A 15,952-nucleotide genomic window follows, 5' to 3' on the forward strand; every position below is an offset into this window, starting at 1 on the left:
GGCTGCCAAATTTGAGCAAACAGGTACGGTACAGACAATAAAAAGATAGGTAGTGACGTTCATCCGAAAATATTACTACTTCAATGTGTCGTTTAAAAAAAAAAAACAATGTAGACGATTTTAACAAAAAATGTACATTTGTATACATTTAAGATTCAGCTAAGGCAATAATTGAAACCAGATGACCAGTTAACGCCGGATATTCGTTGACTGGGTGTTGGAGAGTCAACAAATGGACCCTGATTTATCTAAGAAAATCAACTTTTGCGGCGTATCCATCTTAGTGGTTGTGCAAAAAAGCAACCCTGGCGAATTTGGGACAGAGAAAATCCGCGGCTCATTCAAATCGATCACTGTATGCCTAAATAGTGACATTGTGTGGTGGATTTTATGCTGGTGGAGTGATTGGTACGTTCTTTTTTGAAAATGAGACTGGAAACAAAGCGACTGTCAGTGAGAACGATATCAAGAGAATCGATGTTATTGTGACTTCATGTCGGAATTTATTATTTTACTAACAGATGTCACAAATACATACAGAGTTTAATATTTGACCAATAGATGTCGCGACATCGATAATTTGAAATTATCTAAGACTGATAATTAAAATGGAATTTATTATTCTACTAACAGATGTCACACAAACATTCATTTTAGGCGGCAAAAAACAAATATAATGAAAATACACAATTTCGGTCAACATAAAGCGATTCGAAGGATTAATTGTCCGGAATTTTTTGTCTTGGGGATATTTTGTCGGAGGATATTTTTTCCGGGTATATTTTATCCGGAGATATTTTGTCGGGGATGTTTTGCCGGGTATATTTTGTCGGAGGATGAAGACGTCTGATACCCATTTTCGATAACATGAATTTGGATGACAAATGCGGTTCCTGCAGGATAGTGCCATTGTACGAATTTAATACGACTCATCTCATGTAACAGTGAAAAGACTTGACCATCAAGACAATGCGATTTGACGCAATGCGACTTTTTGTCTTGGTGATCCGTAAAGTCTGAAGTTTATTCTACTTAAACTAATTCCTCAACTAATGGTAGAAATTGGAAGAGTTTTGGGAAAACAGAATTATATTAAATGAAATCGTTTATTCAAAATTTACGGAGGACATCTGCCAGATATTCTTTCCCATAATTAATGACAATGTTTACTCTTCGAAAACATGTGAAAGCATTGCCAATTAATATTTTTTCCTCAAACGAAATTCTGCGTTCGTTTTGAGACACCCTTTGCTTTTTTATGTACTCTTAACACATCTTAATATCTCTTAATAGAAACTAAACATACATAGCTAATTATACAATAGAAAAGTAGGTATAAGTAACTTTAAAAAAATTGGAAAATTTCTTTTTAAAATATAGAGTGGATTGTATTCAATTAATACTAACGGTTGAGAAAAGTGTACCTATCCTTTAGGAACTAGTTTCTAAAAAAATTATTCAACGTAAAATTCAGTTAAATCGAAATTTTAAGAAGTTATGATTAATAATGTTCAAAACTAATAGGAATTAAATTTGAGTGAATTTGACATATCTTTCCATCAAAAACAATATCATAAAGTTAGTGCGCAATTATTTTGTTGCTTTGGTTATAATTTAATTACTGTAAGTAACCTTTCGAGTTACAAAACTACGAACTATCTGGTGCATGCAACAGTTTCAAAAGCAATTAAATATACCTACATATGTATTATTAATGGAGTTCAACAACTAAAGTAAAATTTACAGTTGTAATCTCTCTATAAAAGCAATGCTATTTTAGACTTTGTAGAAAGGGAAACAAAAAACAAATAAGTTTTATAACGACCACTTCTAAACATCTAATAGGAAATAAATTACAGTTTATGTAACTCTGGAAGCTGTCGAAACTGGAGAAAAGTTAAGTTTCGTTGAAACTGAACTAAAATAGATATATTGTAACAAAAGAAAATCATCGAAGTTAGCGAAAAGGGCTTACCTATAGCACACCACGAAATAGAATCAAACAGGTTAACTGGAAGAAGTTTTGGAGTTGTGGAAGTAAAGGAACAAATTCCCCGGAAATAAGACCTGCCAAACTCGTAAACAAGTTTTAAGCAGGATACGAGATCGTTCAAAAGCAACTTGAAAGTAACATGGTTGTAACAAAAACACACAATCCACACAAATCTTTCAGAATATCAATTTTTAAAAAGATAATGAATCAATTTAATTTTTAAACAGTTGCCCTTTTAAACATAATAATAATTACATGGAAAGTGTTATTCAAAATAACCCGTGTAGTAGCGATGCATAAAGTAATTTCACTGTTCAGATTTCTTGATCTGTCCTAAAAACACCTTTTCCCAACATTTCACTACTTCATTGCAGTGTTCTCCGCAGAGCCAGGGCCAGTTGTGTAATATCGACCTTGAATTATCTGCATTACAAGGAGTAAGAATACCTACAGGAAATACTTTACTAAACAAAGAGGTATTATGGCAACTGCACAACCAATTGGTGACTGAATCTTATCAAAATTGACAATATTCAGAAATTATGAAGTAAACTAAACTATGACTGATTAGTATTCCGAAACATTTGACAGATAACATACCTGGAGGCACTGCAGACTGTAGAGTGCATTTTGTGATAGCCAACAAGGTAGAGGGTGTAAAAACTATTCACAAAAGTACGTCAGTTAACTAGCCGTGAATGATTGAGAACACTTGCAAGTTTGGCGGCCGCGTTATCCGATCGCCCTTCGTTATCGCAAGCGTCAAGTGGTGAAAACATGTACCTACTCCTAACCTTCGCAGCAGTTGGTACACAGACAAGCCAACTGCACGTGTGAGGACTAATATAGTCTATAGCGTAAGTGGGGTCGTGGGGCGTCTTGCGAGAGTGTACATGTACACATGATACTCCTAAAGGATTATAGTCATTCCCAGTTAGCGTTTCCAGGTTGTATAGTGGGATTCAAAAAAACACAGAAAGTGTGATACTGTATCGAGGGGGTGAAAGCCAGCAAAGATGACAGGTCGATACTGACAAAATCGTTTTGCAATTAATAGAAGACAATCCCGGTTTAAGTATCCAAGTTACTGCACTACAACCAGAGATTTCGTTGCCGTATAAAATAACTCCACCACAACGTGTAGCGACGCTGCGTTACACAATTGTAATGGTAGGTAATCCTGGTCATCATTGCTGGGGCAATTGGAGCTCTCTTTAAAGTTATTACCCTCATGTTTATGAATATTACTGGATGGTAATGTACCATGTAATTGCAGAGACACTACCCGAAGTTTGACCTAGGTATGGAGTGGTATAGTTAAAAATAGTAGAAGTATCTTTTTAAAAATATAATTAAAAAATCACTACTTCGTGAGTCTAACATTCACCGTAACAACCTCGCAATTTCTGTAGCTATCTAAGCTTAATAAACGAACGTACAAATGTACAGCTTGTAATCTCTGTAAGTTTTCAGTGAGTTGTCCTGTTAAATTGACTACTAAGTGCAGTACTTCTGAAGAAACAAATAATACTGTACAAAATATAGAGTACTTACTCCATACATAATTGAAGTGAAGCTTTTTATGGGACGCTATGGAGATTTTGGGCTTGAGAGTATAAACTTGTCGAGTTAACAAACTTTGTTAAGTAAGAGAATCGGAAGAATTATACGAAGACCTGCACGAAGAGAAGATGCTGAGAATAGTCGCCAGCTACCAGTCTCAGTTTATCAGTCGTTGTAACTAGTGTCACTCTTTTTAATTAAAGAATTCATTCATTACATCAACTCAAGAATATCTTTATATTGTTCTATTATTAATAGTGAAGTTCATCAAATTCCATACAAAGTTTCAACTTGTGACGCCGTTAGTTTTGTTTGATGTATAATTATAGTTATAGTGATTTAACGTCACTGTGGATTATATTGCACTTTTTTAAGAATAGTTAAATTTTTTTGGTACAATTGCATGTAATACTTTCATCACCCTTTTGTATCACACATACATTATAGGAAGGTTGTTAAGCCTTCACGCTTTTCCGTTTTTTATTCTATTTATATACTGTGTTTGCTTAGTATTTTCCTTGCTGCATGCCCTGCAGTGTACGTACACTTCTAACCTCTTTAATTTTTAATTTTTGCTATTGGAATCCACCAGCATGCGTACACCACCTAGTGGTAAAACTGTAACTTGACTAAAGGACAAACTCACATGGGTATAGTGCATGTGAATCGTAAAATTATTTATTAAAATCATGAAACGCGCTAAATCTTCTTTTCTTGTGTAGGATGAGATAAATTGGTCGAATATAGAACGCACGCGATATTAGTTACAAATAAATGTACCTATGTATGGAGAGGCAAAAGAGAAAAACACTAACATTTAAGTAAAGTATAAATTTTTAGGCTTGACTTAAATTATTAACATTTACTTGCTAACAAAACAGTAATAGTTTTACTTACATTAATATCCAACTTTTTCCTGTAAATATCTCCCATAATTCGGATGCTTTTCGCATAAGTTGCTTGATCCCCTGACACCAGTGCTAATCTAGTTGCTTCCTAAAACAGAACCTTATAACAATGATGAAATTTTATGAAGATTTTGACTTCGAAACCTAATTACCGAACAGTAGTCGTGTGCATCCCCTAATTCTCCTTGTTTCCTCAATGCTGATGCCATTTGTAAAAGAGCAGACCTGTATTAAATAGTAATGATTATACATAGATACTATTCTTACCCAATCAGGTTTTTAATTAAAGTACCTTCTACCATATGTGGCTTTTAAAAATTTTTTTAGCAAAGAAAACCCAGTTTCATGTGACTGTAAAATGTTAAAAAAATATTTTTCTTTATTTTTCAATCTGCCGCCTATTGTAGGAAGCAAAGAGTTCTTAATTTGAAAATTGATATTTTTAACTTATTTCTCACATTTTAAGAATCCATTCTAAAATTGTTTTGATCATATGTTTAAAAAAAGTTATTAATAATTATTACGACTTTACGTTATTACTCATTATCTTTTAACAAAATATGGTGGAGGTGCTAAGATAACCCTACTTATTAGAACAAATTATGGATAAGATTGATAGCGTAATGTGCTACCAATTAAAACGACCGCGTGAAACTAAATATTTCTATTAGTTGTTCTATAAATGCAATTGTTATAAAAACAATAAATGACAATAATTAAAATAATGTAGCTTAGGTTAGTCCTGATAAGTTTTTATTCATGTCTCTACAATTTTATGGAAATAGATTCAGCCGTATCGAAGATTAGTCCGTAAAAACAGATATACAGATCGACAGTCAAAAAAAATTTTAAAGGTCGTTTGTATTAATAGCATTTAAGGAACCACATAATATATTAATACGAATAGACATTTCAATTTTATTTATAGGTGTGCATATAATGCATGAACGTTAACCAGAATCGCTTTAGTGGTTTAGCGAAAAATACGGTCATGTCCTGTATCAAAATCGTGAAAAAATAATTTATTTGCATTTGCATTTATATTTCATTTCGTAAGCTATTTCTTTTCCAACGCTTAATGTGCTTTTTCTTAAAGACAGGGATTATAATAAATTTACCTGTGATGCTTAGAATTAAGATCTCCGGTTTGAAGGGACCTAGACATATCGTACGCTTTAGAGGCATATCTGCCACTCTTCTCCGAGTCTTGAAGTCTGCTAAACAACTCCGACAATTCAACGTAAACCTGTAAAAAAATTAGAGGATAAATAATAACGCTTTTAAAAGAATATCAACACACATTCAAGATACGAGATCTATTCAAAAAGTATTGCGAATTTTGAATTGCCGGGGGTTAGGTATATTCGATTTTTTTGTGACGTCATGTTGGTACTCATTACTCTCACTTATGCCGACAAGTTTGGTCATATTGAAATTCAGTTAATTTTAGACAGCTGCTTTGCTTGCACGTGTTTCGGCTCGTCTTCGATTTTTGCCTATTCCAAAAAATCGATCAAAGAATCTGTATCACATTTTGTGAGAAAAACAAAATTAAGTGCCCGGATGCATTTCGAATGTTGACTGTGGTATATGGTGAAGTTACCTTGAACCGAAGCAACGTTTATTGGTGGTACAAAATGTTCTCAGAGGGCCGAAAAATGTGAACGACGAAGAGCATGCCCGACACCTGAGCACGTCAGCAACAGACGAAAATATCGATGAAGTAAAGAAAATAGTATTGGCCAATCGTCAAATCACCGCTAGAGAAGCTTCTGAGGACCTACACATATCGATTGGCTTCTGTCATTCGATTTTTACTAATATTTGAGCATGAGACGAGTCGCCGAGTTCGACAGAATACAGACCACTTCGAATTATTTTATTCGATTAAGCTAACGTGCCTAACACGTTGAGGTTAGCTACGCCGAGATTCGTTTCAGCAAGTAGATATCCACACAAGTGGACCTTGTTAGAGCATACGTAATCCTAAAATGTAGCATCGTGCTACAGATGGCGTTTACTGCGCCATTTGTAGTAATTTCTTGACCAAAAAATATTTAGAATTGGGGTTTCACTTCATTCATGTACATTTTTTTTTAATAGTACCTCATTCCGAATTCTTAGGTTTGTTCCGTAACTGCGTTATATCTATATAATATTTCAGTCAGTCGGTGGTTTCTTTTTTTTAATTTTTATTAATTTATTTTATTTAAACAAGAAAAAATAGTTGATTTTCGATATTTGGGGAATGAGACAACGCAGGATGGAAAAAGCGCTAAAGATTTAAAAATAAAAAGTAGCGCAGGGTCGAGTCTCTTTTAACAAAAATGAAACCACTTTTGAGCCCGAACAGAGGCATTTGGAAATTGGAAAGCGATTTTAATAAAGGTGTATGTCTGGAGCACGGCCGTGTATGGGTGAATGGTGGGAGCTGCGGAAAAGAAAAGATTAGAAGCGATTAAGATGTTTTTATAGAGGGATGTTAAAAATAGCGTGGATAGAGAAGGTATTAGAAACAGTAGAAGAACAGGGGACCTTTTGGAATTTAATAAAAAACAGGTCACATATTAAAAGCAGAAAACGGAGTTAATAGGGGTAGAGGTAGTCGAAATATTTTGATTGAGCAAAATGCATTCAAAATGCAACCTGCTAAGCTTAACGGAAAGTATACTATTAAGCAAAGTACACGGTAGCATAACCTAAAAGCTTAACTCGTGGTATAATGGAATGTAGTTTTCATAAAAGAACCCATTTGATTTTTCATGAAGAAATAATTATCTTAAACGAAAAGGTGATATGAAAATCTTCTGTCAGTTACGAAATATGGGTTTACGATTATAAAGATTTGCCTCTGCTCTCTTTTCTAATTATTTCTAATGCTTTTTTTTTTCTTAACTCTCTTTTGCGACGCTAGTGAATTTGATGTGCTTCTATTTTAAGGATATCAACCTTAATTACAAAATGGCGCTTTGACAATTGGAGTAAAGCTACAAAGTCACTTTCCATTTACTGAAAATTTGTTTTTTAATTACTTAAAAGGGATTAAAACAATAAAAAGTAAGGGTAGAAGTTGTTGTAAATGAAGACTTACAGAAAACTTCCTTTAATTCTTTTTTATTTTGTATTAAAGCAAGGAATTGATTTTATCGTAATAATTGTCGTATATACGCCATTAAAAAATTTCCATTTTATTTTTCCAGTAAGAAGAATCAACGATCGCACTACATAAAAAGGAAAAAGCTTTGAATCATCCTATATGTATCATTCGTCATAAACATTGAGAACGTTCCATTCAACAATAAAAAACGTCCCATTTAATTGTAAAAATATCTTAAGAAAATACCAGTCTGTTAGTACTAAAAACACTTCTTCAAGCAAAAACAGAGCTGCAACGCTAAAATCCACTGTTGATTCATTTTTTATCTGGGATTGCAGGAATAAGTATTTGCATCATTTTGTAAATATTTAGAAGCAGATGTACACAATATTTTTGAATTGAATTGATCTCTCTAGACGTTCATTTGCAAAATTCTACGAAAAATACGGACAACAGTTGCTTTCGGGCATATATACATATGTTACATCATCATCATAAGGTTGTCAGTCCTAAGACTGGTTGAACACGCCCCTCGACTCTTTCCTAACCAGAGCTAAAACATCCCACATCCTTAACTATTTGTGAACAGTAATCTAATCTAGGTCTACCTTTATTCCTCCTAACTCCTGTTTATGCCTCTAATATGTTTCTGACTAGACCTTCATGCCTGAGAAGGTGTCCTACCATCCTATTTCGCCTATTTCTTATTGACTTCCATAGAGTCCTTGATTGAGATTCTTCCAATTTCCCTACTTGCCTCATTGTCCCAATATTTTATGCTCCAGCTCGTGAAATATTGCACCTACGCCTATTAAACTTATTAATGACATCCCCCGGGTACTACCGTCCGGACATCTGAATGGGGGACCAGTTTATGTCCGGAGTGCTTTACCCCAGAGGACGCCGCCGTCATTTGAGTTTGGTATGTTTTTCTTGGGATATCATAATGTGGTGGTTTCCCGTTGCCTTCCACATCGCAGTATTGTGCATCAGAGTGCCATACCGATCCTCGTGATCTCTGCCACCCTGAGTACTGAAAGAGCAGCTGCCGTCTTTAAGAACCCCCTCCCCATTATAGTTGAACCTATAGTCCGGCTTCCTAAATCATCGAAACTCTAGTTTGTACTAGAGTTTGGTCAAGGTTCGAGTCCCGTCGAAACGGATATGTTACAACGAAAGTAATAAATTCGGCTATTATATACACTGTCTAGCCATTATGTATAATATCTACTTAAGTTTGACAAAGAGATAATTGACAGAGTTAATCACTAACTAGGTATTTTGTATAATATCTAGGAAGACTTGAATAAAGTAATAAAACATAGATTTATGACAGACCGGAGCTTCTTTAATACCCTTTTACCTTTAATACCTTTAATGATTAATTCTGTGTCAATTATCACTTTGTTAAATATTGTGTAGGTATTCTACATAATGGCTAGACAGTGACACATATATGAATGTCTACTAGGGTTACTGTCTATTTTCACTAGAAATATCCTCATTTTAAAATATCATATCATCATCTTATTATCCGTTTACTAAAAAGTTCATTACAAATTCAAAAAATCTTAAAAAAAATGTCTAGTACCTATATGTAATAATTAATATAATAATAACGAAGATAATTCAATAATATGCTCGATGTTCATATTTCATAAGCAAATTTTCCTGATTATCTATTTGTTTTGTATCAATTGATCATAATGTACGCATGTGAATCACAACAAAATACATAACAAAATTATTTTATAGAAGTGTTTAATTTTTGTGTACCCTATTTGTCATTAGAGTGCAGATCATAACGAAAAAAGAGGTTATAGTGACAGGAAGTTTCAATTTTTGTTTTTAAATATAATGACATCCTGTACATTGCTATTTCATTTTTTTTTTAACATGGCAGTTAATTTTCCCGTACAAAATTGTATGAGATTACACCTTTAGAAAGATCGTTAATAAACCATTATTTAATGAACATGTATCCAGATGTGGTAGAATGACATCCCAAAACAAAATAACAATCCTCATTTGCATACAAATTGTATTTCATATTCGTCTGCTTTTGGGGTAATTCAAAGCAGCAGAGTGTAATGAAACAAACAAAACAGGCGGCCGAATTCTTTTTTGCAAAATTTTGTTCATAAATTCTTTTATTAATCTGTTTGACTCTGCTTGTATTTTATGTCCACACTCTACTTGACATACACACGGCGTTTCTGAAATAAGCAGCAAGCATTAGAGGGTGCAAATCAGATGCAATAAGGAATTGCTTGGTAGATTCAGCAGCGTAGTTAAAGGTAATTTTTTTTTTTTTTTTAAGAAAACCACAACAAATTAGAAATCGAAGCCGGTCATGTACGTGAATTGTCAACGTGGTGCGTACTGCAATAAAAACTGCAGTTACATCAACGAAGAGTGAAATAAACTGTGTCGGTTGTCAAACTTTTAGGGTAAACAAACAATTTACCACTACACATAATATTTAGCGCTTATTACGACAAAAATGAATTATATAAATACATTTGTTCATCGGTAATAGCATGCACACTCAGGCCCCTCTTTTCCATTGGGCACTCTGGGCAAGTGCCCAGGGCCCCACGATCAACGGAGGCCCCCTATATAGTTCCTGCCAGATCCATCCACCAACCAAAAGCCGATAATTATTTTAAGAAAATTAATCAATAATTGCTGTTAGAATGTTTACTTGCATAATCGCTTTTGCATGCTATAAACACGAGCATACCTAAATTAAAGTAGAAATACCTTACTTCCCATAAGTGATAACCCAAGCGTGCATCTAAAACAGCGATTGAGTTTATACAAGGACACTGGTTATTGTTGACATTGTTTTTCGCTTGATAACTCCAAATCCCGAGACAAAGTTGCAAAGAATTTGCTGCTATGAAGATGTTAACGAGAAAGAGTTAGAAATAGAATGTCTATTTTTGTCAAACTAATAGTATTCCAGAAGTTTTGATAAAAAACCGAGTTGGAAACACATTTCCAAATGTAGAAATTGCATTGAGAATCTTTTTAAACATGATGGTAACTAACTGTAATGGCGAACGCTCCTTCTTTAAACGGAAAAGAATAAAAAATAAGTTAAGACGAACAATGCTTCAAGAAAGATTGATCAGTCCATAGAATGGTATATGCTCAAAGACAAAGAGTTTGAACAACTAGTTGACGATTTTGCATATCTGAAAACTAGAAGGGTGCCTTTTCAAAAAGCCTTAAGTACCAACCTGAGAATGATATTAGAGTTACTTTTTCGAGTCATATTACAATTATCTATTCATTTATGTGAATGTAAAGAAATAAATAACAAACCAAAATAATTCTCTGTCAAAGCTGTAGGGGCCCCGGTAGGCTTATGTGCCCAGGGCCTCAAATAGGTAATAAGACGGCCCTGTTAACAAGTACTTAAAGCGGCACTTAGGAATTTTTAAATATGTGAATTATCCTGATTATTTCTACCCATTTTACTAACGAGGAACGAGTAAATAAAATTGTCTAAAAAATTACGTAAATATGNCTGTCAAAGCTGTAGGGGCCCCGGTAGGCTTATGTGCCCAGGGCCTCAAATAGGTAATAAGACGGCCCTGTGCACACTATTACACACTTCAAGATGTACTAATAACGCAAAAAAAAATATAGGTTATATAAACATTAATAGATAAATCAGTAAGTACTTATCATCTGGATAATCATAATTTTATTAAGACATTTTTACACCACCATTGAGGTTTGCCAATAGCCCTATTATCCCAGTAGAGAAAATTAATTAGTAACTGAGTTTTACTTTTACTGCTTACTTATCGAGGAATTATTGATTCCGGGAACAACACCACTAAACATACCTACACACAGAATTGTTCAAGTTTAGAACATCGTGTTAGAAGACAAGCTTCGATACGTTTACTAAAAGCACTTCGAAATCCTCCCAAAAACATCCGGCACTTGACATTACAGTTGTGCACTCGGTTTGGTACGTGCACCGTTTTATACAACCTCATCAAGGAATCCAATCCACCGCCAGGAAACTGTTCGTCAAGATTGATCTTACAATGTGAGGGGATGCATCATCATATGAAATAACATCACGTCCACACAATTGCAAGGATGTACGATATGCGGATTTGCGTCACAACAATAGCGATTTTCGCTAAAATTCAAAATTCCGTCCCGCGTCAAGCGCAAAAAATGCCCTATGAGAAAAATGGGGCTTCACAGTACTTCTCTTTTCAGCTGCTAGTATAAATCCACTCGCTGCTGAAGATCGGTTTTAAGCAAGACTTACACTTGCTGTCAATAATAGTGATGCAAGAATTGTTCCTCTAAAAATTGCCACACAGACACATGAGAGGGGCCAACGTTCCTTGCTATTTCGCGTGTATAATTTTAAGGGTTGCTTTTTGTAAAAACAAGAGTTTCGTCCTTAACATCAACAATATGGTTTAATCAGTAAATAAGTAGTATATGACATTACTGTAGTAACAACTGTTCTACAGTGACATACTAACCTACTCCAGCGACTGATGTTGTATTGGTGAATTAGTTTATTAAATTGCACATCGATTGACTAAACACAAGATTTAAACAACTCTTACAGGTTGGTTGTAACATAATCATCTTCAATTACATACAATCTAATCTAACAAATCACAAACAACATATGAGCAAAAAGATACAATAGAAATACAATACTGATGCTGGTAATTACCAACTGATTGAATTCGACGTTTGTCGCATTTCTTTCCAAGGCCGGAATTACATTTTTGGCAGGTTTTTACCAAATTAATTAAAAATAAATAGGAACTCATGCCGCTCGTGCCTATATTTATTTACAAAACGTGCCGATCAGATAGATATGGGTTCAGTATGGCAAGTCGATATCTTTCATTAAGGACCTTATTAAATATTAATCCCAAATAGTAGGAAATTTTCTCATTATGGTGCATGCATTTCTCACAGTCGTTATTTTCATATGGTTATCTGCGGACTGAGAAGGACAATCTCCAACCTTTTACAGGATCAGAAAGTTATTACCAATGAGATTTTGTCAGATATCTACATAAATATGCCAATGTTTAATCTTCCGAACGCTCGAAGCGTATGTCATACCTTCAGCAAACAAAACACGACATTAAGGAAAATCCGACGCTGACAATTCCATTCTGAATAATAAAACGGAAGGAGAAAAGGTGTAACATTGCTTTCTAAATTCAGGTGCATACTTTAAATTGAAATCGTAGATGAAGAAATACTTGTGTGGTGAATACAAAAAAGAACGTACTGTTGTCGCCGTAGTTTGACGACTGTATGTGTAGCTGTAGGGGCCAGTTTTAGGACTTACGCAAATGTAATTGGTGTTGTAATACTGCACTTGGTTTTAACTATATATTTAAAACACAACTAAGGATTAACAAACACTAACAAATCAACAACAAAAAACTTAACTTATTTAGAGAGTGGACTGTATAATTGGAATGAATGAAAATCTAACACGAACGAAAAAAGCGAATGATTGAATTGAAGGTCAAATTGCAACTGTCTGAAAATGACTTAACTTCTGAAAATTAGAAAAATAGAAAAGTGGAGGAAATAGTTTGGGGGTGGGATTAAATTCAAATTGGAAAAGGTTGATTGGTTAGATAAAAAGTAGAAGATCGTGATTTGTTAGGAAATGAACACAGGAATACAGAGGGGTTGAAAGATAGTGGGAGTACCAGAAGGGCATTAACCGGTACATGGGGTACCGACACACGTGCAACGCATCTTTAGAAATTTGCAGTTTGCCTCGATTTCTAGGAAACATAACCCAAGCGAAAAACCAATTGAATTTTATTGGGGTAAATAAGTGTTTGAACGGAAGAACTGAATATTCGAGTGAAACTTGACACAATGGTCAATAAACCTTTTGAATTTCGATGGTCGGCAAACTACAAATTCCCAACTTTACTGTATCCTTTTGAAAATAGTACAATAATAAGAAAATAACCATTCTACTAGAAATACCAAGACAGATGCTGAAAAATACACAAATAACAAAATGATTATTACGACTCAACACGTACAATTTTGTGTACATATTTTGTATATTAATTTTTCGTGTTTTCTGTGTAAACCTTTCGCTTATTATCTTGTAAATGCTTTTGTTTCCTAAAACTAAATTCTATTGTTCCGCTATCGCTATCGTTACCTAGAATTTCATCGCAATCCGTACCTACATAACACCGCTTACTTTCCTTCGCCTATTTTTCCTCGAATTCTGTTCTATTCAATTTCAATTAGTCTTTACGTGTTCTGTTAGTACATTTCCTTCTAGAATGTTCTCCCTCTCTTTACTAATAATCTTGTTGTATAAATACCCTTAAAATTTCCTACTTAGTATCATTATCTCAACGTATGGAATACTCATGTTAACCCTTGACCTAGGACTCCGACGATAGTTTACATGGCGGTTTGTTGTGGCTGACGTTTCGAAACATATAATCGGCGCAGACTTCCTATTATACTTTAGTTTACTAGCGGACTTGAAGAATAAAACGTCTTCTGAACTTAACACCACATTGCGTACACTTCTAACCTTTTCTTTTCCGCCGCGCCCACTGTCCATTTTTCGCACCCGTACTACGCCGTGCTCCAAACCTTTAACAACCTTTTTCGAATTTCTAAATTAACCATTCGCGGCATAGAAGTGACTTCTTTTTATTAAAGGCGACACGACCCTGCTTTATATCCTTACTACTCCTTCAATCCTGACTTATCTGACTTCCAAGGTATCTAAAATCAGCCACTTCTTCTAATTTTTCGTCTCCTATCTTTATATTCGCTCTTTCCCTACTTTTTCTTTCCCTTGCATACCAGTATTTTAGTTTTACTTTTATTTATTTTTATACAGTACTGTTTTGTCAGTACGACTTCCATTTTATTTAAAACTATCTCTAGATCCTCCTTGCTAGATGCTAATACTGCTATAGCATCTGCAAATCTAAGCATACTAATTTTTCGCCCCTGTATATCTATCCCTACAGTTGTACTGTCTTTAATGATGTTGATGGCGTCTTCGATGTATAGATTAAAAAGTAGTGGTGACAGTGTGCATCCCTTTCTGACTCCCTTCCTAATATTTACTTCTCTACGTTGCATCCCTAGTTCTATAACTGCCTGTTGCTCTTTATACAAACTAAGTATCACTCTTCTATCTTTGTAACTCATCCCTACATTTTTAAGTATATTTAACATAAATCTACAAATCCTATGTACGTACTCTTCCTTTTTCAATTGTTTTCTCTATTGTTACTCGTAAAGCTAGAATGACCTCCCGCATTCTTCTATTTCTTCTAAATCCAAATTGATCTTCCCCAAATAGTTCTTCCGCCCTTTTTTCCATCCTCCTCTGTACAATTCTAGTTAAGATTTTTGACGCATGGGAAGTTAAGCTAATTGTTCGAAATGTCTCACATCTATCCGCGCTCCTCTTCTTAGGTAATGTTACTACTACGTTCCGTTTATAATCCTCTGGGACTTTCCCCTTTTCGTAAATGTGGCTAACTAGCTTAAACATACGATCTCTAACCTCTTGTCATGCATGTTTTTGAATTTCCCTCTCCCTTTTTAATGCTACATCGAACTCTTCTTTCATTATGGGATAACCAAGGTCATCTATTTCCACACTATCTTCCTTCTCTAATATATTTCCTAACTCAGGGCCTGCGTATAGGTTCTCTAAATATTCTTTCCACCTATCTGCCTTTTCCACATTTTCTATCAAAATGACCCCTGCCTCGTTTCTTATATTATTACTACTGTATCCTACATCTCTAAAATTCCTTTTAATTATATTATAAGCCTCATCGGTTTTACCTACTTCAAATTTTTTTTCTACTTCTTTACACATCCTATCAATCCACTGTTCCATAGTTGCCCTACACTTCCTAATTATTTCCCACTTTATAGCTATATCTTTTTTGCCCTTCTTCGCCTGTCCTGTTTTTGTATTTCCGCCTTTCGTCTATTAATCCTACAATCTCATTTGTTATCCAGGGTTTCCTACTTTCGTTTTGTTTAAGACCTAGTACCTCTGTAGCTGCTGACTTTAGACACGTTTTAGTGCAGTTCCATTCCGTCTCTATGTTCCCGTCATTCGTTTCTCCAGCCGCCATTAGTATTTCGTGTGTCATTTTACCTAGCCTATCACGCGCTTCGTTACATTTTAGCTTTTCTAAGTCGAGACGTCTCCTACCTGCCCTCTTTTTCAGAATTTTGAATTTAAGATTGGTCTTCATAACTACTAAATTATGATCGCTATCTATATCTGCTCCTGGATAACTCCTACAGTCCTTCACTTGATTTTTAAATCTTTGCCTAACAAGTATGTAATCTAAC

General features: G+C 34.6%; 1 protein-coding gene across 1 annotated transcript in view; it reads right to left on the reverse strand.

Annotated features, from left to right (window-relative positions):
• LOC108740305 (43 kDa receptor-associated protein of the synapse homolog) overlaps nucleotides 1–15,952 on the reverse strand; it is a 105,887-nt gene that overhangs the window by 13,648 nt on the left and 76,287 nt on the right. Inside the window, exons 5-7 of the mRNA XM_025979084.1 lie at nucleotides 5,583–5,710; nucleotides 4,617–4,689; nucleotides 4,454–4,552 (exon numbers count right to left, since the gene is read on the reverse strand). Of these exons, the coding sequence (XP_025834869.1) occupies nucleotides 4,454–4,552; nucleotides 4,617–4,689; nucleotides 5,583–5,710 (300 nt within the window). The remainder of the gene's footprint in view (nucleotides 1–4,453; nucleotides 4,553–4,616; nucleotides 4,690–5,582; nucleotides 5,711–15,952) is intronic.

This window comes from Agrilus planipennis, unplaced genomic scaffold (genome assembly GCF_000699045.2).
Source record: "Agrilus planipennis isolate EAB-ADULT unplaced genomic scaffold, Apla_2.0 scaffold26, whole genome shotgun sequence".
Lineage (NCBI taxonomy): Eukaryota > Metazoa > Arthropoda > Insecta > Coleoptera > Buprestidae > Agrilus > Agrilus planipennis.